The 24683-nt window shown below is 51.0% G+C and overlaps 1 protein-coding gene and 1 pseudogene across 2 annotated transcripts in view; one reads left to right on the forward strand and one right to left on the reverse strand.

Moving 5' to 3' along the window:
• MYO18B (myosin XVIIIB) overlaps window positions 1-24683 on the reverse strand; it is a 250379-nt gene that overhangs the window by 191210 nt on the left and 34486 nt on the right. Inside the window, exon 12 of the mRNA XM_082698791.1 lies at window positions 20831-20975. Coding sequence (XP_082554917.1) covers window positions 20831-20975 — 145 coding nt within the window. The remainder of the gene's footprint in view (window positions 1-20830; window positions 20976-24683) is intronic.
• LOC309847908 (small ribosomal subunit protein RACK1 pseudogene) lies at window positions 2230-3338 on the forward strand (annotated as a pseudogene). Its single transcript has one exon. The product of its transcript is annotated as a small ribosomal subunit protein RACK1 pseudogene (transcript).

Raw genomic sequence — 24683 nt, forward strand, 5'->3', positions numbered from 1 at the left:
AATCAGTACATGTTAGTTGTGATTACTTCTTATCATCATCATCACCATCACCATCATGAAATCCTCACAAAGGTTGTCTTGTCATTTTCATTTTACAGATGAGAAAACTGACTCTGAGACATCACCAGAAATCAGAGGGATGCGAAGTACTAGAACTACTATTTCACCAAAGTCGATCCATCAAATACCTCTTTTAGGAAATCTGCGATATCTTTGTGACCCTAGGTCAGACTTTCTTTAAAATGGACTCATTTATCTTTTTCACTCAACTAAATACATTGTGAAAGGGAATTTTATAGTATTATCTTAAATGAGAACCCCTCTGCTGGAGGGAATCACTAAGGGGATGGTTTCAACCCCTCCCATGTGAAACAGACGTTCGGCCCATGTTCCCCTGGGGAGCCATCTTTAAGGTTGGAACCTTAAGGGAGTGAGGTGTTGTTGAGACCATCTGGACTAAATATGTGACTTTGTATAAACTTTTAAGATTCGGGGGTGAGTGTGGGGGGTGGGTGTGGAATTGTACAGGACCGGCCAGTGGAGGCAAGCCTTGTGTACAAGTTTCCTTGCTTATTTCACATGCTGCCTATCAATCTGGAGTGGTCTACTGCTGTCTTTGATCTCCCCTTCCCCTCTGTGAGCTGGGGTCAGTTTGCAGACCAATACTGTTAACACCAGTCACAAACAGAAAGTAGAAATAAATACAATATGAGCACAAAACTATCTTTAGATTCTAACTAGATACAGTTACCAGGGAGCCAGAGTTCCGGCTCTCTCTTTGTCAAAATGCAAGATTAGCAAATATTAGAGATTTTAAAGATGTTAGCCCTGAATGAGACTTCTTTCTTCCTGTGTTGGGGGTTGCAAGGGAATTAAAATAAGAGATAGTCTTCTAGGTGGGTGATGTCCTGTCGCCCTCCTGGCCTACTGACCCTCTTCTGTCACTCTCCAAAATATTCCTCCCGCACACCATCTGCAGTGACTTTCTGTACCTCTCTGAGCTGGGAAGAAGTCAGGAAGGGAATCGGCAATGGCTCTTTGTGAAAAGAGGAACAGTGAATGGACTCAACCTGACTCCAAATCCTGCCTGACAAGGACTGGACTGACAAGGACTCCAAATCCTTGCCTGACAAGTCCCCAGTGTGCCCACTGAGGACACCCTGTTGGGGAAATCCAGGAAGCACACAGGGAGCTTTGCCAGGAAAATGTACTTTGTTTCCAGTTCCCTGAAGGCTGGCTAGTTCACAAGATCCAACCCCATGGGTTCTTCTATCTTTGTTCAGACACAGGTGGAATCCAAAACCTCTTCACTGGGGCCTGAGAAAGGGACAGAAACATGCACACTGGACCAGACAGAACCTGAGTCCCTTTCCTGCCTTCCACCATTCCCAGCTCTAGTCTTTGGGCAAGTTGCACTGGCCTTTCTGGGCCTGTTTCATCTTCTGTAAAATGGAGTCATAAGACACCGAGCATTTCCTCATTGGTATGCAAGGATGGGGTGACAAGTTTACACTTACATGGAAGATTCCCAACAGAGTGCCTGGCCCTGAGAAGGCAATCAATACCATTCTAGTCCCTTCTCTACCTGTGAAACCCAAGCGGGCACCACTCACCCAACAAGGACTGCTTCATTCTGGCAGCCACAGGGACTCCTCCTGCAGATCTGTCTATCCGTGGCTTCGCAAGAAGATTTGGGGGACGGATGACAAACCAGATATGGCCCATGCCCCATGGATTCTGAGCCAACTCCGCAGAACGGTGGACACATATTGGCTCAACACCTCCCAACAACCTACGTCAATGCCAAGGACAAAGCTGTCCTCGGAATGCTGCGGGGTTGAAGATCCCTGTCCAAGGGATGCTCATGGACACAATGGCTCCCTCTCCTGAGAAGCCATCACTTGATGAACAAGGACAGCCATCAAGCAAAGGCACGTGCCATGTGCCAGGCACTGTGCTAAGTGCTTCCTTTGCCTCTTCTTTACTTTCATCAAAAGCCTCTGAGATCTGGGGCGCCTGGGTGGCTCTGTGGGTTAAAGCCTCTGCCTTTGGCTCAGGTCATGATCCCAGGGTTCTGGGATCGAGCCCCGCATCAGGCTCTCTGCTCCACAGGGAGCCTGCTTCCTCCTCTCTCTCTCTCTCTCTGCCTGCCTCTCTGCCTACTTGTGATCTCTGTCTGTCAAATAAATAAATTAAATATTTAAAAAAAAAAAAAAAAAAAAAGCTTTTCCTCTGCAGGGCCGCGGCGGGAGCAGCTGTGCTGCTAGTCTCTCTGAACTATCCAGCTCCATCCTTGTCGCCTCGGTGACACCCGCACTCACCGCCAACATGACTGAGCAGATGACACTTCGTGGCACCCTCAAGGGCCACACCGGCTGGGTGACTCAGATTGCCATGACTCCCCAGTTCCCGGACATGATACTGTCCGCCTCTCGAGATAAGACCATCATCATGTGGAAGCTGACAAGGGATGAGACTAACTACGGCATCCCTCAGCATGCTCTTCGGGGTCATTCCCACTTTGTCAGTGATGTGGTCATCTCCTCAGATGGCCAGTTTGCCCGCTCCGGCTCCTGGGATGGAACCCTTCGTCTCTGGGATCTCACAACGGGTACCACCACATGCAGATTTGTAGGACATACCAAGGACGTGCTGAGTGTGGCCTTCTCCTCTGACAACCAGCAGATTGTTTCTGGCTCCCGAGATAAAACTATCAAGCTGTGGAATACTCTGGGTGTATGCAAATATACTGTCCAGGATGAAAGCCATTCGGAGTGGGCATCTTGTGTCCGAGTCTCACCCAATAGCAGCAATCCCATTATTGTCTCCTGTGGCTGGGACAAGCTGGTCAAGGTATGGAACCTGGCAAACTGCAAGCTGAAAACCAATCACATCGGCCCCACGGGCTACCTGCACACTGTAACTGTCTCTCCAGATGGATCCCTCTGCGCTTCTGGAGGGAAGGATGGCCAGGCCGTGCTGTGGGATCTCAACGAAGGCAAACACCTCTATACACTCGATGGTGGGGACATCATCAATGCTCTGTGCTTCAGTCCTAACCGATACTGGCTCTGTGCTGCCACAGGCCCCAGCATCAAGATCTGGGACTTGGAAGGCAAGATCATTGTAGATTAACTAAAGCAAGAAGTTATCAGTACGAGCAGCAAGGCAGAGCCACCTCAGTGTACCTCTCTGGCTTGGTCTGCTGATGGCCAGACTCTGTTTGCTGGCTACACAGACAACCTGGTGCGTGTGTGGCAGGTGACCATCGGCACCCATTAGAAATATGGCAGAGCTTTAGGAATAAAACATTGGTTTTCTGAAAAAAAAAAAAAAAAGCCTCTGAGATCATTCAAAGGTGGGGAACAGACCCAGCAAGGTCTAGCTTCTGGTCCAAAGCCGCACAGGGAGTAGTGGCCAAGCGGCGGGATTCCCACGCTCCTGTGCGGATCTTCAGACCGTGCAGTAGCCGCCTGCTATGTTGTATGTTCATCCCTCCATCCGGATCAGAGCCAGTGCCAGGAAGTGCTCAATAAACATTTGTCAAGTGGGTGATTAAATGATGGAAGGAAATCAAGAAAGGAATGCACATTTCTCGATGATGGCCAGCTACTTTCCCTCCCCGCTTCTCCATTAAGACTGGGGAGATAGCATCTCTGTTCTCCTCTCCCCATGGCACTTGCCATTGGAACCTTTGAGACAGTCTTTTGTACTGGAAAAAGATCAAATACGAGACCAAACAAAAGGAAGAGAGGCCGAGAGACAGAAATGGAAACAGAGAGCCAGGACGGAGCTGGCTCCGAGGAGAGTGCTCTTTGTGGGGCGGGTTTGTGGATTTCCTCCTGCCTCTAGCCCACTCCACAGAGGATCACACACCCAATCCAGGTGCTTTCCCGCCACCCACTAAGAGGTAGGGAGCCTGTGCCCAGAAAGATGCCAAAGCTAAATGCAGAGATCATTTCAGGCTGGTGTATTTGGCTGCCCTGGTGGGAACAGGACCCCATGGCAGGTAGAACTACAGTCTGGCTTCTGCACACATCATGCAGGGATCTTCTCCCTCTGCTGCAAGCACTGCACAGGACGTGTGCTGTTGAGCAGTAGGAAATGTTCCCTGGCAGCCCACCCGTTATCCCGCCTCTGTCTCAGCCACCCAGGAAAAAGAAATCAGAATGCACATGTTTGACAGCATCACAAAGGGGGCCTTAATATCACATCAGCCAGCAGCACGCGCTGTACACCTAGCCCATGCCAGGCTCTGGGCTGAGCGCTAAACACTGCTGCCTCATTTAATCCTCCCCACCGCCCTGCGAGGTCAACAGTGACATCACCCCTTGAATTATGAGAAAACTGAACCTCAGGGTGACCTTCCAAGGCCATGAAGCTGGTGAGAGGCAGAGGCAAGATTTGAATTCCAGTCTCCTGACTCCGCATTCAATATTCTAAGCATGATGCTGTGCGGAGGGGTCTTTTCTCATAATCAATATCGATTTCAGAGTCTAAGGCAAAAACTCTAGGACCCTTAAAATCCTCCTTGGGAATCTCACACTGCCCGTAGCTTACAGTACTGTAGCTTATCTTCACCAGTACAGCACAACAAGTTTTCCCTCGGGCGGAACAAGGAAATGGGTGGCTTGCCTTTGGGAGCCGTGACTTACAAAAAGAAATGCGTCCGTAACCTCCAGCCTCGCGTTTGCTTTGCACGCATGGTTGGATTTACATAAATACAACGCATGTATGATTGGAACCACCCACCCCTGAATCTGTTCTCTATTTAAAAAAATTATGTGCAAATGCCAAGTCTGTTCTGATTCTTAGTGACAGATGGTCCATGCATCTCACCATGGCCTGGAGGACACACACCCGAGAGTGTCTATGCTGAGGGAAAGGACAGTTGTGTGACCTTGGCTGATCTTTCAACTCCCTGCCTTGTGAGGTCTGCAGGCTGGGAACTGTTAAGCCTGATTTTATAGGAGAAGCTACCGAGACACAGGAGGGGATACTGCCCTGCCCTAAGTCACACAGAATGTAAGCTGCTGACCTAGAACTTGAGTCCAGGTCTCTGACCCCCGGGTCAGTGGCAGGGGGTTGGGGCGGCTCTGGTACCCTGCATAGCCCACTTTAGATATAGCTGGAGCATACACAGGGGCTGTATGTAGGTCAAGTCAAAACGAAACGGGGACAAGCTTTAGATGGCAACATGCGGGTTTTGGGGGGAGACCTGCAGCAGACCTGTCACAGCTCTGCCATACCCCTGGGGGTTATTGTGCTCCCTCCTCACGAGGGCGTTCTCTCCCAATAGTGCTTGCTCATGCAAGGGGAGGCTGGAAGGGCCATGGAATTAAAATCTTCAGCCCTCAATCAGTGACAGCAGGTGCCCTTTGAGCAGGATAACTCTGGGTGTGTGTTCTATGCTGCCCCCGCCCAGAGGTCTCTGGCAGGACTGAGCCCCAGTTTGCCCACAGTGGTGGCTAACTTGGTAACATACCCTCCATGGCAGCCTTCCTCCCCCTCTTCCCCTCCCCAAGCTCCTCCCAGTACATCCCAGGATCACATCCCACAGGAACCGTCTTGACCTTGAGCCCTTGCTTCAGCAGCTGTACCCACGTCAGGTGCTAAGACTCAGAGAGGGCTTGAGAGGCTGATCACACTTAGCAAAGTTTGGTTTTGATTTCCCTTCAATATTTGAGGCCAAAGGACAGTTCTCTGAAAGGGACCCAAGACTTGATAGGCTGCTATTTCTTTGTGTCTTTGTCTGTTCCTCTGTAGCCGTTTGCACATCAGGGCAAGGCCTGGCTCCAGCCAGTGTGCCACTGAGGGAAGGGCTGAGTCAGAAACTCTCCATGAGGCAGAGTGGTACAGAACAGAGCAAAGCGGCCATACAGCTGGGGCTCAGTTCCCCAAAGGGGCTCCTCATAGCCATCGTTCCATAGAATGTTCATCCATGTCAGTGGGAAGAGATGAATCCTGTATCATATCAAGTTGGTCTTTGTTTGCTGAAACAACTTTCTTAACTGCAGGACTTCTCAGAGCCTTGAAAGCATGTCTGATAAATCTCCAAGAAGGGAACATTCTGTTCAGACCAATTTGGCCTCAGAACACTTTTAGGAGCATCTTGAAGGTCTAATGTCCCACGAGACCCTAGTTTATAAAATGCTGGTTTAGGGGGAACCCTGGACCAAAAGCCTTTCCCAAATCATTCACCCAAGGTCACTCTGCTGGTAAAAGGCAGGCTGGGATCTGAGTGGAGAGGCTGCACAAAGGAGCAAGTGAGACTCAGAAAGAAGGAAGGAGGAAAGAAATGCAATGGGGCCAGTTTCCGAGTTGCTCAAATCCACCTGCAAAAGCAGGTTTTTCCCTTTATATTCAGTACAAAAAAGAGAGAAAGAGAGAGAAAATAATAACAAGACTGCTTTCCCCCGTGCCCCACGAGTTCAATTGCTATCAATTACTGCGGCCTCCTGCATTTATTAATAACCAAGTTATTTCCCCTTCCAATAACTTCCAACAATAGCCGTGCTGTTGCTGAATTACTGAGCATTATGTGAGATATTTACAGCACTGGTGCATCTGGGTCACATTTCCTCACATAGAGGTTTACAGTTCAGAGGTCTGAGAAGAAGGAGGCCACCTGCAGGGAAGAGATAAGCCTAAAAGTCTAGAGATGCTAGAAGAAAAAACAGTAGACACACTGCCTAGGTTTAAATCCCTTCTCTCACGCCTAAAGCCCTGTGACATTGGGAAGGTCTTGCCACCTCCCAGAGCCTCTGTTTCCTCTTCTGTAAAATGGGAATCTGCTCCCAGGAAGTTTTGGGAAGCCTCAGTGAGGTTACAATTGCAGGTCACTTAGCACAGCGTCTGTTCAATAGCGATCGGCTCCTGTAATGACTATCACGCTCTGAGATTTCTGCCCTTAAAGGGAACAAATGGGTCAGCCAGAGAAACCCCAGGAGCCCATTCAATTCAGGTGGCTGTGGCTTCCCGCCCAGGGGTGCCCAGCAAAGTCCTATTGTTGGGATCATGGAAAAGGCAACCCTCTTACAAACTGGAACGTCAAAGCCCTTCCCGCTGCTGCTGCTGCTGCTGCTGCTGCTGCTGCTTCTTTTTTTAAGATTTTCATTTATTTACTTGAGAGAGCGAGAGAGAGCACCTTAGAGCATGAGTAGGGGGAGGGACAGAGGGAGAGCGAGAAGCACTCTCCACTGACCAGAGAACGCAATGTGGGGCTTGATCCCAGGACCCTAAGATCATGACCTGAGCTTGAAGGCAGACTGTTAACCCACTGAGCCACCCAGGTGCCCCTGCCCTTCCTGCTTCTTATGTCTTCTCTTGAAACTCCTTGCTGCCTCCCCTCTGCCCTCCCCACCTGAACCTATAATTCCATGTATCTGGCTTTGGAGAAAGTTGCCATCTGCCCCAGGACCTTTGCCTGTCAGCTTAGTCTGTGCTCCCTTGCAAGGCCTGGCTAATAAGCCATCTATAACCCAACTGGAATCACTCAGAATCCAACTGGAATCACTGCTCACACCCTAGAGGACAATGCACAGACCACTCCCAATGATCTGGGGAACATGAACAGGTGTTTTGGAAATAGAAGTCTCAGCAGACAAATCACCTGGGGCAGCATCAGATTAAACCAAGGGAAATGGGGCTGCATTCTCGTGGGACTGAACCTGGAGTATGCCAGTGGGTATGGGGAATTTACAAGAGAAGAGGGCACAGGTAGGAGTCTCCTGAGCTAGTATGATCAAGAGGATGGAGGGAAAAAACAGACATGGCATCTTTGGAGTGGTGGGAACCATGGAAAGGAGCAGGAGGCTGGACATCCAAAGACAGATTCAGACTGGCTGTGAGATTTTGAGTACAACATGTCCTCTCTCTCCGAGCATCAGTTTCCACATCTGTGAAATGGATGACTCCTCTCCCAGAGGGTTGTTTGAAGGATAAAATGAGACACTAGAAGTGAAGCTGGCTGAGAATGTCCCCAAAACCGGTGATCTGAGCAGGGTAGGGGGAAGGCATGACAGGTCAATTACTCTGGAGAATGCTAGGAGCAAAGGCCCAGGGATGGGGCCAGCAGCATGTGCCTGAGTGCCTGCCTGAGCCACACAGCCAGTGAGACAGAAGCCAGGACCCAAGCCAAATGCTTTCTCTACAGTCAAGTGTCCCTCAACAAGACAGGAAGAATGGGTCACTCCACCTATCACACTGTCCCCTCTGGAGCTGCTTTCTGGGGCCCCAGGAAAGCCCAAGAACAGCTGGTGCTTCCCCAGTGCTCACCCCATGTCCAGCCCGGTGCTGAGTAAGCACATGATCTCACCAATGCCCCAGCCACATGAAGAGCTCTCCTTACAATCTGCATTTATTGATGATGCCACAGACTACTCCACATCACGTGGCCTAAAGAATGTAAGGAAGGCTTTAAGGATGGAACTCCTCGGCCCCAAACTGGGTTGCTCCCCTCCCCAAATCCACCACCTTAGATAACTTACTTGACTTCTCCAAGCCTCCAGGGACTCATCCATAAAATGGGTATAACCTCCCATACAGGGCTATAAAGATCTAATGGAATAACCAGCACATAAATCATGTCCGGCAGAGAGCGGATTCTCAATAAAGAGCTATAGTGAACAAGTCCCTAGGGTGGTCACGACTGTATCCGCGCTATTGATGCACACCTTACAGGAATGGTGAGTCTGGGCATGCGCAATGGAGCCATAGCGATCTTCTCCCCCCCCACCCCAACCCCACCCCAGTCCCAGCCCCAACCCCCACCTCCCACACCCCACCCCCAGCTCCGCCCCAACAACAGGTTAGTAGGTTCTCTGGTGATCAAGGCTTAAAGAGAGCCCAGAGAGCATCTGGTCTAACCCCTGAAGCAAGTCCTTCCCCTCTCTGAGCCTCAGTTTCTGCATCTGTAAAATGGGGCAATAGCACGCACTCCATGAAATGGCTGAGATGGCCAAAGCTCTTACAGTCGTGCCTCGGACATCCTAAGCCAGAGATAAGCATCAGCTGCCCTGTTATTATTTACGGGAAACAGAGGCTAAGAAGGGTGGCGGGGGGAGGACAGGCGTTGGCAGGGGCATCTGCAGGCGAGTGGCTCGGCCTCTGTGAAACCTGGTTGTCCAGGTGTTCCAGCCTCCCCACTCCGGCCACCCCAGGCATGGGGCCACCAGCGAGCAGAGCCTTGTAGCCGTGGCCACTTCAGGGTTTTGCTGGGCTTTTTAAAACTATAATTGTTTACATCCCTGAGCAGCCATTTCAGCTTAATGAATGAATTCAATATGCTCCAAAAAACGTGGAATAAATCCTTGCCTGTGGCCCAGAATAGGCCCGGCTGCACCAGCTGTCGGGCAAGGAGCCAAGCCACCAGCAGGGGCGAGGCTGAAAAGGAGGGTCTGTGCCTGCACAAAGGCAGGCGGGCAGGCGGGACTGGCCCAGGGCGGGGACAAGCCTGGGGGATGCTAGGTCCAAGGGCAGATCAGTGCAAGTTCTAGGTTGTAGGGCCCAGTCGCCTCTTAATCAGAGCCCTATGTCAACCCAGCTTCACCCCTTTGGTTGGTACCTTGCAGGTGGGAACACAGAGGTCCCAGGCTTTGCTTGAGCCACTGCACCTTGACTGGGTGACATTCTTCTGTCTGGAGCACCCTCCCTACTTTCTTCTCAGTTTTGGAGATTTAGCTCAAGGTCCCCTAGGAGGGTGGACCCTTTGGATGGGGCTATCCACTTTGAACTTAGTGTTTCCTGCCCACCGTGTTCTCTGAGTATCTTCTGTGCACTTGTCTGGGTCCATCTCCCTCAATCAGACTAAAATTTTGTCTTGGAACATGAGGGTGGTGTCGCAGGGCAGCCAAGGCATTGAGGAGAAGACAGGAAAGGAGGAGAAGAGGAGGAAGATGGAAGGAGGAGAGGAGGAAGGGCTGAGCAAAATGAACTCAGAAATGACCCAGGAACCCAGACACTGGGATTTTGGACCTGTCTCTCCCACAACCTCACTGTGTGACCTTGCGCAAGGCCCTATCCCTCTCTGATCCTCCATCCCTGCCTGACCCAAAAGGGACTGGCACAATAGCCCCGTCTAGGCAGCTGGGTCTCTGTCCTCACGGGGTGTTCACAGATCAGGCAGGTGGGATGCCCTCCCTGGCTACTGCCAGGGTGGACCCAGGCTATGAGTGGCCAAGCTTACCATCTGAGGCCCTCTCCAGGGAGGAAACATAAGGGTCCAGACTGCAGCTGTCCTGCTCCTCCTGACTCAGTGACTTAATGTCCCTTTGCCCAGATCCTGAAGAAATGAACAGCCCTGGTCTCCTGCCACCTGGGGCCCAGATGCCAACCAGAATCAGTGCTCCCGGGGAAAATACAGAGGGAGTGCATGGACACTGAGCTCAGGTGTGCAGCTTGTCTCCTTAGGAGCAGGAGGCAGGGGAGCTGTGAGCCAGGCAGAGAGAAGCCACCGCCAGGGGCAGGGAGCCGGGGCAGGGTGCAGGAACTGCAGATGGGGGGTCCTGGCTGGTGCTGCCCAGAGCCTGATATACTTCATCTGTGGAAACAGAAGTGAGTATTCACGAGCAGAGAGGGGACAAGAGTGGTGGACAGAGGAAGTGTCCCCAGAGTGGAGTCAGTAGGTCCTTTGAGAAATGTCAAGCCTTCCGTTGCCCTCAAGGGACACAGGGCCCAGCAGACAGAAGGTCCGGCTTTGTGCGACTTAGAGCTGTGTGACCCTGAGCTAGTGACTTCACCTCTCAGAGCCTTGACTTCCCCACCTACAAATGGAAAGGAAAACAGAAGTGCCTATGCCACAGGCTCGAGAGGGTTCCATGAGCCAACCTGGGTAACATCCAGGGGATGTGAACTGGGCCGAGTGCATCCAAAAGTCAAACCTTGAACACACCCTTCCATCCGGCAATTCTGTGTCCAGGAGACCATGCTTCCAAAATGCTCGCTCCCAGGCACCAGCTCTGCCTATGACCATGTCCAGTGCGGTGCTGTCTAGAACTCCAACACTGAGAAAGCCACCTGAACGGCCCATAGGAGGGCAGCTACACCTATGGAGAACCCCCTCCCCATAACGGGCAGGTCTCTGCAGTCAACAAAGAGAAGCAAGGACTTCCCGATGACCCAGATGCCGGTTCCCACCACTGCAGACTGGGCTGTGGTCGGAGGAGACCCACGGGACTGCATGTTCCTGCCCCAACCTCCCGTGAGTCTGCCGTAACTTTGAATCAAAAAGTTCCAGAGAAGAAACAAACAGAAAGAGACCTTGGCCTGTGAGGGCAGCGAACTGCCCTATATGACACCATCGCAGTGGGACATGGCATTATACCTTTGTCACAGCCCAGAGCAGGCACAACGGCACTCATGAGTCCGAATGGAAACTCTGGCCTTGAACTAATAAGGCCAGGTCTGTCTAGGTACATCCATTGTAATTAACATCCCCTTTGCACCATGACAAATGATCCCTTTGAGGGCAGAGGGACCCTTTCTCCTCTCTGTTCTTTGGCATGGTTTCCACTTCTCATAGGAAGACAACTTTATGGTGGGATGTTCTTGATGGTTTATAAACCCAAACCAGTAAAGTGCTTTGGGTTGATGGGATCGTGTATTGACTCCCACCGGCCTTCTGCAAGCGGGGTCTGGTGCTAGCGTGGGAAGCCTCTGACCCCCTCCTCCAATCCTTGGATGCATGGCTCTGGCTGCTGGATATCAGGGTGTCCCAGCAGAAGGCGGGGGAGTGGGGCCCTCCATCATGACTACTATTGTCTCTCTTTCCTGTGTCTCCCCCACCCCGACCAGGGCTCCCCGAGTTATGACCCCATTCATTCTGGGGCTGACATCTTTATTAGAGCAGGCAGGGAACCTGCCATCTGATTGGCAACCTCCCTTCATCATCTTATTACGACACCCCTCCTCAGGTTATATATAGGCTTGGCAGTGTCATATATTAGGCAGAAGGGTCAGCAGCAAGTGGACTGGCAAATTTAGTGAAAAAATAATAAATTAAACCTCCCATTGGCCTTCAGAGGAAAAGGAAAGCAAAGCAATGGGGCCGTCCAGGCAGGCATCACTCATCCTGGGGCGACTGGGGATTCTGAACATGATTGTCGCTTTTGTGAAGTAATGAGGGACAGCAGGCGGAGTGACAGTCTTGGGCTTTCTAGGGAGAGGGCTCATCATCTCTTATGGCGACGGGACCACAGCAATACTGAAAGGAGAGTCCGCATCAGCCTTGCGAACTCCAGATTTGCTGGGGGAACCCACCAACTCCTCCTCATCTGGGAGTGAACAGACTCTCCATTAATAATCATACTAGCATTAATAACCATGATGATGGAGTTTCACGTATTCAGATTAAGTGATGGGAGCCTCATAAGAACCGTGGGAGGAAAGCACTATTATTATTCCCAATTTACAGATGAGGACACTGAGTCTCAGAGGTCAAGGGAATGGCCGAGATCACACAGGAAAATGGATTGAACACGGATCAGCCTGGTCCCAGGACCCACACCTTTAGCCTCCATTCTGAGCTCTCCAAGCTTGATCTTGCTTAACGGGGTAACTTTCCAGATGCAGGAACAGGGAGTGGAGACTGGACAGAGACATGAATAGCAATTAGATGGAGCTGAGGAGGAGCTCTTAGGAGAGAGGTGAACGTAATTAAAGTAAGGAACAGAAGTGTCTTCTTGCCACCTCAGCAGGGAGCTAGGAAGCCTTGAGCTGTGGGATTCTACAGGCTCTGTGATATCCTAACTCCCAACAGCCAGAACTTACCACATTCCCGGCACTGGGCTCAGCCCTGGACATACAGCATCTCCATCCATCTATATGGTGGACCTGTGAGGCCAATGCTCTTTTCAGTCCCATTGTACAGGTCAGAAAACTGAGCCTCAGAAAGCTAGTGACTTGCTCAAAGCCACTGTGGCACACTGACCGCAACCCTATCTCCCTGCCTACACATTCTAGAAACTTGCGGCTGCCCATCTCCCAGGGTGGCGCCTGGCTCCCCTGGCCCTTGAAGCTGTCAAAGGCTTATCACTCATAGAACATGGCAGAAGGGACACTGCATAATATCTGAGGCCAGCTTGGAAAAGGGGATACAGCTTCCAGGCTGCTCGCTAGGAACTTGCACTTGAAGTCGCTGTGCCAAGAGGAAGCCCAAACGAGCCTATGTGGGAAGACTGGAAACTCTCACAGGAGAGGGAGATGCCTAGCTAGTCCCCACCTCCTCCAAGCCCCTGCTCTTTCCCTGCCAGCCACCATGAGATGGCAGCCTCAGGACTGACCTCAAGCCAGAGCCACCAGCTGAACCCTTCCAAATGGCAGACCCACCAGAGCCTCGGGAGATAGTGAAGTGCTTGTGCATAAGGCATGGGGCTTGGGGCTGACTTGTTACACAGCACAGTAACCTGGCCAGCCCCCAATAGAGCAAGAGATGGAGTCTTTGCTTTGATGTGAGCCCACCTGCTCTGAGCACTGCACTTGCACTGCCCTTGGCCCTCAGGAACTTCTGCTGAGCCGTGGAGAGAGCACTGGACTGTGAGTCCACACCTGGATTCTGGTTCAGAACATGCTGTTCATTAGCCCAGATGGCTCATTGCACACCCTTGGCGAGGAGCATCCTCTTAAATGCTCGTGTCCTTCATCCACCAAAGGGGCTCTCACCTACCACCCAGCCCACCTTGAGGGCCAGCTTTAATGCCAGCGGAGACTGCCGAGCAACCAAGATACTTAGCACAGAGAAGGAAGTCCCAGCTCGCTGAATGCTTCCCATGTGCCACACACCACAGACCCAGAAGCTGAGACCAGAGAGGGGATATCACTCTGCACAAGTTAAATCCCATAGCCAGGAGGTGGGGAGGCCTGGATTCAAAGCCAGGGCCCCGCTTCTCCCTTTCCCCTCTCTCTGTCCTTATCAAGTGAGCTCCAGAGAGCATCCATTTGCTGCCACACGAAGCCCACAGGCACTGGCTAATTGTTGTATGGGCCACTTTTTGCCAAAGGGAAGAAACAGGAGGTTGGATGAATGGTTTCCTGATGGCTCCTGAGGGATGGCCCAGGCCGGGAGCCTCGGTTAATGGCAAACCAACCATGATGTCGAATCACCCACGGTTTTCTGCCTGCCAGGTGGAGCCAGCCCCCAAGCGTCCTCCTGCTGCCTACCCAAGGGACCATTCTGGGACAGCAAGTCTGAGAGACAGAAGGGAGGCGGAGAGGCTGTGCAGAGCGGGGGAGATCCGCAGTCCCTCTTCCCCCAGAAGATGCATCTCCTAAGACCCAACAGCCAGCTGGGGCTGACCTCTGCAAAGAAGTCACTTGATAATGAACCAAGCAAGCCAGGAGCTACCTTGCCTGTCCATGGGAGGTGGCCCAGAGTCAGGCCATTATTAGCACTGCCACCTCGAGGGAGCCCCCAGACAGCTCTAGACCATCCTTTCCCCTCCTCCCCTCCCCTCCTCCTCCCTCCTCCGAGGCTTAGGCAGGTTCCATAACTTGGCCAAGGTCACACCTCACTGATAAAAGGCTAAGCTGAAATCCAAATCAGAACTGGCTGATGGCAAAACTCCCGTGTCCTTTCCCCTCCACATCCTGGGGGAAGGCAAGCCTCTGACTTCCAGGCTGTCCAGGGCATAGCTGATGACAGGGGAGTCCCCAGCTCCCCTCCATAACCCCCTAGGCAGCCAGCCCCTTGGGATAAAGGCCACGGCAGAGGCCAACAGGACCGCGAAGGGGGTCGGGGAGAGGCATGGTGGGAGAGCTCTGCAGGAGATCAGGGGACCTGAGGGGGCCTGAGGCGACTTCAAGAAGAACAGGATATGATCCTCCCCACAAAGGAGGAGGCTCAGGGCAGCCCCGAGGGTGATGCCGGGCGTGTGTGATGTAGGTGCTGAAGGCTCAAACAAACCAGAAGCCATGAGCACACTGGGACCCCACGGTGATCTGAGGGCCTGGGGCCCCGTCAGCCTGAGACCATCCACACGTGCTCAGTGACCTTTCATGGGGCCACCAGGTCTGGGGGCTGTAGCACGGGCTTGGCCCCTGGGATAAATACACTTTTGGTCTTTGTCCCCAGGCACTGGCACACGACTCCTAAGACCCTTGGCATCTCTGAAGGGAGAAGGGTCTTTTGCACACTAATGAATGGCTGGGGTTTGGTTGGGGTGGGGGGGGAGGGTTCTCCATAGCTTCAGGACAAGAGCTGGTCATCAGGAAGACCAAGGCATGATTAGAAATTTAGAACTTTAAGCCTTGACCCTGGACCTTCGAGGAGGGGAGAGGGGCTAGAGGCTGAGTAATCAATCATCAGTGGCCAAAGACTTCATCAATCATGCCTAAATAATAAAACCGCCGTAAAACCCCTAAACTAACACATTGAGGAGCTGGAGGTGGGGGAAAGCGTGTAGGGGAGGGGAGCCCCTCCCCCATGCCTTGCCCATTTGGCTGTTCCTGCTTTGTATCCTTTATAATAAAGAGATACGTGTAAGTAAAGGGCCTTCCAGGGCTCTGTGAGCTTCTCTGGCAAATTATCAAATCTGAGGGGGTGGTGGGAGGTCCCCAACTTTATAGCGGGTCGGTCAGAAGTACAGATGGCCCAAATATATGGTCCGGGTCTGAGGTCAAGCAGGCCTATGGGACTAAGCCCTTAACCTATGGGGTCTGCACAGACTCCAGCATCTGCATTTAATTCGATTGAATCGTAGGACACCCCATTGATGTCTGGAGAATCAGAGTATCAGCTGGCCTAAGGAAAACCCCACACATTTGGTGTCAGAAGCAATTCAGAGAGTCTTGCTGAGAAAGTGACCCCACCAGCCCTCTGGGAGCCTGTGAGGACAGAGACAGCAGTGCACGGGGCAAGAGAGGCAGGACATGTGGTCCCCGAGTTTGGGCCCAGAGCTTGGACAGACCTGGGTCCAAATGCCACCTCTGACTTTAGTGGTGTACACTGGGGGATCGGGACAAAGCTCTGGCCAGCCTCAGTTTCCCCATCTGTAAGATGGGTATCGTAATGGACCTCTCTCTTCCCAGGCTGTTATTCTAAGGTGGCAGTGACCCTGTCTAGAAGCTCTCAACCCAGATCCTAGAAAAAACAAATCGGTTCTGCATTACAGATGACCCTCACAGCCCATTGCAAAGGTGAGGAAGGCAGAGGGAGATTTGCAGGAGACCGGCCGGCTGAGCCTCCAAGCCTCGCCCTGGAACATACTCACTGTGCAATGTCTCTTTCTCTGAGAAAAAAGAGTTCTTCTCTGAGAAAAACTCTGTCTGAGTCTCTGTTCTTTACTCCATCAGAGGGAGAGGCATGACGATGAACACTTCTAGGCCCACACTTCACGAGCCAAGTCCTGTGCCCCACACTTTTGGGCACCAACTCAATCCTGACAATGAGCCCGTGAGCCGGGGGCCGCTATTGACTCCATTTTACAGAGCGAAAACTGAGGCTTGGGGAGCACCCAGCAGGCTGATTCTGACTCCTGCCAGCGGCGCTGTTGGTCCTCACCAGATTTCCGCATGAATAGGGTCTAATCAAGAGGCACGATCGAGGTAGCTGTGCTTCTGAAACGGCCAAACACTAAACTGATATTCGTGGTGGCTGTTGTCATTGCCCTAACAGTTCAAAAACCCCGAGTCCGGTTATGAGCCCTAAAATGTCCCCACAGGGACTGATACCGGTTTTTAAAAAATAAGATCAGGGCTCTCAAAATAAGGAAGCCAGGCGCCCTGGGAGGAGATCATCATTTTAGTGGGAAAAAAAAAAAAAAAACCCTGATTAATGGAAATGATTCTTAATATATTTCAAAATGATCTGTTATGACACAAAGCAAAGACATTTATATATGACTTTGAAATTCTTAATAGCTGATTTTAGAGCAACCTATTATGAAATCTTCCAGAACAGAATATATAGTAAGTAAATCATCGGGCAGCCCTCCCAGGAAGACTGATGGCAGCTCCTCTTAAAATAATTTATAAGGTGGGGAGGGGTGGGGGGAGGCTGGAAGAAATTATTGCCATAATCATGTATTAATAAAATATTTATATGTGTGACTTTCCCTTTTTATCGTTACAGGCAGCTCCAGGTATGGGCCAGGTCCCTGAGCCCACATCAGAGGGGGCGTCCCACATGCCCCAAGGGGAGAAACCCTATGGACAAATTCCTCTTGTGACCAGTCAGTGGGCCAGGGGACTCTGTTAGCCTTTGCTTTGTGGCATTGGAGATTGACAGGGGAAACCGGAAGGCGGGTCCCACCCATCTGCAGGCTTGCCAAGTGCTGGGGTGGGGGAGGGGGGTATTCTGTGTCAGCTCAGTGCATCAAAAAGGCAACCCACTGGGCCACCTGAGGAGAGCCACCTACACTGGGATGGATAACAAAATCCTAGACTCATCTTCTACCGAAGGATAGCCTTGAACCAGCCGCTACTGATGACCAAGCCAGCATCCCTTGCCTGGTCCATCCCAGAACTGCCATCCTGTAGATGTCCCTGGTCTGGCACTGTGGATCCTTCTCCATGCCTCTCTGCTGTTTCTGTCTACAGGCACGCACTCAGCTCGAGCGTGGGACAGATAGGAAGTGCGGGTGTTAATGTCTCCAAGAAGAAATCTTCAACCAGAGAAGCAAGAAGTGGTGGGTAAATATCCCGGCTCCCTTGTCTCCTGGGTAATGCAACTGGGAACCATGTTTCTCAGAGTCACCCCGAGGTCCCCAGTGGAACTGGGTTCTGGCTACCCAAGGGTGACGCACTCACTAAAGTATCTCCTGCCTTCCCTTCCCTGACTCCCTCCCGTACTGCTGATACCCTCCCAGAAGGACATGTGCACCCACATCTTTGTCTCGGGGTCTGCTTAAGAGGACCCAGTCCAGGTCAGCCTCCTCTCCCATATTCCATTTGATCTTCCCACCAGCTGCATTCTGTGCGCATTGAAAGAAGGTTCCACCGAAGCTCAGACTATTCTGATATTCAATCCCAGTTCATTGCACCAAGAGCCTCAGCTTTCCCTTCTGTAAAATAGGATTGCTTCCTTCAACTCATCCCGAGCCCACGGATGTCCCGACTCTGAACCTTCAGGGTTTTCCTGCTCTGATCTCTGCATTCCCACCCTCTACTCAGTCAATGCACAAAGCTAGCTGATGGTCCTGGTTAGAAAGCCTCATGTCTGCTAATAAGATGATAAATTCACAAGAAGGCACCCCTTTGTCACAGCCCCTCATATCCCTCCCTCTGTTGGGTCTGGGCACAAAGTGGATGTTGGCCCTTTTTGGGGATGGGGATGTGTTATGGGCTGAATTATGTCCTCCCCAAATCTATATGTTAAAATACTAAGGCCTAGGACTTCAAATTGTGACTGTATTCATTGATTGAGGCTTTAACATGATAATTAAGGTAAAATGAGGTCCCTGGCGTGAGCCCTAATCCAATGTGACCGGTGTCCTAATCAGAAGAGGAGATCGGGGCAGAGGTGCCAACGCGAGTGGAGGGCCAGTCACTGCGGGAGGGTGACCTCTGCAGCTCAGGACAGAGGCCTCAGGAGAAACCAACCTGCTGGCAGCTTGACCTGGAACTTCCAGCCCCAGGACTGTCAGAAAACAAATTCGCCAGATTAAGAACCTCGAATCTGGCTCAATGGCAGAATGTCACATCTGATAAAACTATGACCAGAGACAGAGGTGACTTGCTTAAGGCCACACATCAAGTCAGAAGTAGGGCCAGATTCCTAACATCCTCTCTCTGCCATGGTTGGGTCCAAGGGAGATGGGCACTTTGGAGGCATGAAGCTCCCCAGTAGCTGTGATCTTCCGTGGGGATGGTGTAGGATAGGGATTGGCCAGTTTCTTCTGTAAAGGGCTATATAATAGTAATTATCTGAGCTTTGCAGGCAACACCATCCTTCTCTCAAATCCTCAACTTTTCCATTGTGGCAAGAACATAGCCATAGATATGTAGATGAAGGGGTATGACCGTGTTCTGATGAAACTTTAATTTATGGATCCTATAATCTGAATAACATAAAATTTTCACACATCCCCAACTATTACAGATAGAAAGATAGGTAAATAGATAGATACTCATCTAATTGAAATAACTACTTTTAGATTATGGCTGTCCAAAAGCAGAGAGCGGACTAGATTTAGCCCCATAAGCCATAGTTGGCCGACCCTTCCTGGAAACAAAGCCAATTATAGGGGTAGAAATTTTACTAGATCATTAAGAGCTCTGCAGGGAAAGAAAGGCAGCTCAGGTTGGAGATGCAGCCATGTTCTCACACCATGGTGTGTCTGACTCACATTGGTCTTGGTGACAAGGGAGCTGAGAGTGAGACACTAGAGTCCCATGAGCAAAATCGTAGTGATGCCCCAGCACCCAATGTGTTGAGCATGGCCCACAACTCATTTTTGGAAAGGCAGGTGGCATTTGATTTTTCACCTTTGCGTCAAGCATGTATGTCCCTGGTTTGGGCCACTGGGACGATCCCTACCTTACTTATTTCTGACTCAGCTTAACTTCTAGAAATTTCCAAAATCAAATCGGTGGACCAGTATATGCAGCTCACATGTATGAGAATCAAAAGAATGAAGCCCAAGTCTCAGGAGGGTGGGGATGGCTAGAATGATGTGCCAGCCTATTCCAGAAGTCTGTTGCCCACAGACAAATGACCCAGAATGTCAGCCAGAGTCAGCACACAGCCCCAGAGGACAGACCTCAATTCACATGCTTTCATTCAACAAGTAAATCCCAACTCTGGGCCCCAGGGAAGTCACTCCCTACTAGAAAGAGCTAGACAAAAACACAATCACAATACAAGTCACCATGACTATCATGAAGGCAAGAACAACACTGCTCTTGATCCTCACTGTCTCCCCAGGACCCTTTACAGTGCTGAAAGACACCAAATAAATTGGTAAGGGAAGTGAGGAGCCTTGAATGCCAGGTCAAGGAATTTTACTGAGTTAGCAGGCAAGGGAGAGCCTCGGGAGGATTCTAAACAGGGGAATGGAAAATAGGCCTATGTTTTTTAGAAAAGATCACAATGAAGATAGACTGAGGGAGGAAAGTAGACATTAACAATGAGACTACTGCAACTGTCCAAGCAAAAGAAGAAGAAGAAAAAAAAAAAAAAAAGACTGGCAAAGAGTAAGAATAGAGAAACAAGGACAGAAATGCTGTCACAGAGATCCTCTACAGGGCAAGGTGAATAATGGTCTGCTAGGGAGGGGTGAGGGCAAGAGGAAAGACCTGAACAACTTGGTAAACCAAGCTGAAGTAGGGATGATCAGTAAACAGATGATTCAGGGCAGGGAGCAGACTCAGGAGGAGAAGGATGGCTGGGTGAGCTTCAGCACATAAGGTGGAGAAGCATCTCCAAAATGTCTAGGTAGAAACACAGCACCCTTCTTGCTTAGACTCAGCTATCTCTCAGGTGTTCTAGAGTTTCTTTGCTCAATGCAGTGGCCGCTAGTTACATATGACTATTTAAATTCATGTTAATGAAAATGTAATGCGATGAAACATTCCAGCCCTCAGTTGCATTAGCTGCATGTCAGGGGCTCAATAGCCACAGGCAGCTCAGGGTTGGTTCTGGACTGCACAGCTGGAGAACATCTCCATCACCACAGAAAGTTCTAGAAAGAACAAAGCTGGTCTACGAGGTTTCCTTGGAAAACCTAGCCCCATTTCCATCTCACCGTGCCTGGTCCCACAGTCTCCCAGAGTACAATCCTAGAGACACAAAGATGACAGATGGGTCCTGTCCCACCTCATGGAGTGAAGGGCCTTGTCAGGCACCTGCCAACACAGACAGCTGGCGGCGCAGGTGAGCTCGGCAGGAAGCACGTACCTTTGCAGGCCCCCGCTGCGCCGAGGTGGTAGATGGCTGCCAACACCCGCCAAATGGCTCGCTGCTCACCCTCCGAGATGTCCAGCGTCTCCATGGCACAGCGGAGCTGGGCAAAGGCAGCCTCCGCCTTCTGCTTGTCTTCAGGCTGAGGAAGGAAGGGAGAGAGGAAGAGGCCATGAGGGTAGAGAAAAGGCGAAGCTCCAACTCAGGGCTCGCAGTTGGGGGAACATGTGATTGCTTTATTAGCACAGTAAATCACCCACAATTAGGCTGTGCCAAAATGACACTCAGGGCTCCGAATGCAGGGAAAGTTCTAGAAATTGCTTCTATCTGACTTTGGAGTGCACTGTCATTTTTATTCATCCATGTGTTCGTTCGGGAGATGTTTTGTTGTTTGGGGTTCTGCTTGGTACTGGGCTCTGAGGATGCAAAGCCGAAGAGAGCCCAGGACTTGACTTGGAAGGCTTCTCAAGGGAGCAGTGAAAGGAGACCTAACTGGGGTCCGGGCAGCGATGGAATCTCTGAGGCAGGAAGGCGCTGATGAATCCCACCCAAAAGCATCATAGAGATAGTCACAGAAGGCAAAACAAACCTGAGATTGAATTTGGAAGGTGACTAGGCATCACTGACCAATTTAATGCAATAAGTCCCGACAAGCAGAGGGAATGACAGGACCGAAGGAGATCTGAGGACACAACATGGGAGCCTCTGAGTGCGGGCACAGAAGGAGGTATTTTTGGAGGTGGGACTGACAGAGAAGAGAGAGAGCTCGAGAAGCTGGTAGATGCCAGTTGGGAAGTTCTCACCCATGACATTAAGGGCATGGGCTTTAAATTCCAGCCCCAACTGGCCCCCATCTGCATTCCCGCACCTGTGGCAGACATCAGTAATCGATCAAGAGCCCGCAGCAAGCCAGTGGGTCCCCGATTCTTCTCAGGACACCACTCCTTGCAGCCGACACCAACAGATCTGTCTCAGCAACTGAAGTGGAAACCGTTTGCTATCCCCAGTACAAGTGATGGGAAACTGCCCAAGATTTTTAAGCAGGAGGAAAGAGAAAGTGACATGATCAGATGTTTATGGGTTGTAGGGTGTTGTTTTTTTCTTTTTCAGATTTATGATCCCAATTATGTTTGATTGAATATTAAAATTAGTCTGAAACTCCTGCACACACCATCTGGCCAAGGAGACTCAGCCCAGAAACCTGCTGGGCTGTGAGGAAGTGAGCTGGGGACAAGAATTCTTTTGTCACTAATCCACCCGCAGATAATGAGGAACTGATTTGCACTTGGTCCTCTTACAGAGTGTGGGCGAGGAACGGTAGGCTGTTAAAGCTGGCAGGTCCTTGAAGTTTGTGTAATCCAATGCCCAGAGAGGGGAGAACACTGGCCCAAGGTCACACAGCAAATGAGTATTAGAAGATGCAGAGCTAGAATCAGGCTTGTCTGATTTTCAGTCCAGGCCGCTTGTCCCCTCCATTCAAGCCACTTCTAACTAGGAAAGAAGTCTTGCAAAGATCCGCAACCAATTGGGACGGCATCAAAGCATGCAGTGACATTGAGAGATTCGCTGTGAAAATATTTCAATTAATAGCAAAAGCATGTTCCACTGATCCATCATATTTCTGGGACACCACAGGACCACAAAATCCCTAGCAACCAGGAGCTCAACCTAGCAACCACAGCTGCTCCGCTGCAGCAAACGGAGGGAAGGAAGGCATCTTACCAACATGTTCTCGGTTATTTATGAGATTTCAAAGCAGCAGCGAAAGGACACCAAAAGGACAGTGGCAATACATTTATTATGGCTCCCACTGTCAGCTCTGAGCATTTGACTTTAAATTACAGGTGGACTCCATCATCCGCCACTTAGCTCATGTAAAGAGAAGGAGAAACTTTCCCTAAAGCTTAATCTGTTTCTTTTCCTCTCCCTCCCCTCCCACCCCCCACCCACTCCCTATGGTTCTGTTGCAATAGAAAATACAGAGAGACAAATGTATCTGTTTCTGATCCAAACAATTAGGATGGGGAAGATGTTTCCAGTGCCTTGAATTTCCAGGGAACCAAACACGCTGCTGGGATGTAAGCCCTCCTTGCATCCTTGCATCCCAGTCATGCACGGAGAGATCAGTGAAGCTAGTGCAGTAAGTCAAGCCACAGCCCAAGCGTCTGCTCACAGGAGTAGTAAACAAAGGGCCGTGTGGCTAGGGCACAATGTTGGAGAATCACTTGGCAGCAAACAAGAACGAGCTGCCCGTGGGTGTGACCGCAATCCCGAATCCCACGGACCCGGGTTGAGCCAGAGAAGCCAGATACCAAAGGCTCTGTACCCTGGGACTCCCATCTCTGCAATGTTCAAGCATGGGCCAAACTAGCCTTCGGTAAGACAAGTCAGGTTGATGACTCTAGAATGAGAGGGACACACCTGTGGGCAAAGATACTTGAGGGAGTCTTTGTCAGAATGAGGCACGTTCTAGGTGTTGATCTGGGGTGTGGCTGCAGGTGTGGATAAGAATATAATCATCACTGAGTTGGAGACTAAAAATTAGTGTGTTGTATACGCTTTATGTCTCATCTCAATTCAAAAAAAAAAAAAAAAAAATTAGGGCACCTGGGTGGCTCAGTCTGTTTAGCGTGTAGCCTTCTGCTCAGGTCATGATCCCGGAGTCCTGGGATCGAGCCCCGCGTTGGGCTCTCTGCTTAGCAGGGAGACTGCTTCTCCCTCTCCCTCTGCGTGCCACTTCCCCTGCTTGTGCTCACTCTCTCTCAAAAAAATAAATAAATAAAAGTGAAATAAAATAATGAAAAAAGAGAAAAGCCAACTCACACCGTGCCCAGAGTTTATCTGAGGTAATCAAAGACTCAAGGTCAACCAAAGACTGCAGGTAATTTAGTGAGGGAAAAAAAAAAATCCAGAATGCTCTCTCTACATTAGACTGGGCTGTGCTTAGAGCACCCAAGAGAATCCTACAATGCAGAGAGAGGCCAGGTTTGGATTCGGAGGCAGACAAAGACAGATATTCCCCAGACTCTCTGCTCCCCAACATGGTGACTTTGTCCAGATCTCCTGCCCTCGTCCTGGGGCTCAGTTTCCACCCCTGTAGAATGGAAATCGTAGCCCACCCTCCTCCCAGAGCCACTGTGAGGAGTAAATGAGTCATGTGTAAAAGCATACAGCATAGTGTCTGGCACAGAGTGGTGCCTAATAAATGCTGGCCCCCGTGCACCACGGAGTATTTCCCACTGTACCTTTACCCAAGCTGCTCTGCTTTCCCAGACACCCTTCCCCCCTGCTGCCCAAGGGCAGGTCCAGCACTCCATGGAAGGTGAACCAGGCATGGCCCTGCCCTCAAGAGGCTCCCCTACGAGGGGGACAGATGTGCAAACTGAATGACAGCTGGAATGAGGGCAGGGGTGGCGGGAGGGGGCTGGGAGCCTCTGGGAAGGGTCAGAGGCTTCCTGGAAGTAGTGGCGCATGAAGCAGACAGAATGTGCTGGTGGGCGGGGGGGAGGGGTGCGCAGGGAAAGGAAGTGTCTCCAAGCAGAAGGACACCCGAGAGTGTGTGCATTGATCGAGTTGGCCTGTCTCGCTGTGCGAAGGGCAGTGGAGAGCCTCGGGGTGCATCTGGGAGCTGCTCTCTGATAGAGCCCAGGGCTACTGGAAGCCTCCCCAGCCGTCGAGGGGAAGCTGGTACGGGAGCACTGTCCTCCCTGAAGCTGGCCCTTAGAAGGAAAACACTGAACATGCACTCGATTCTCTTGCAAAAGAAACATCGATGCCCACAGAGGTGGGTGAACCTCATAGAGAATGTGGGGTGGACAGGACCGGTGATGGCCCAGAGCCTGAATCTCCC

The sequence above is a fragment of the Mustela nivalis genome (assembly GCF_964662115.1).
Source record: "Mustela nivalis genome assembly, chromosome: 14".
Taxonomy (NCBI): domain Eukaryota; kingdom Metazoa; phylum Chordata; class Mammalia; order Carnivora; family Mustelidae; genus Mustela; species Mustela nivalis.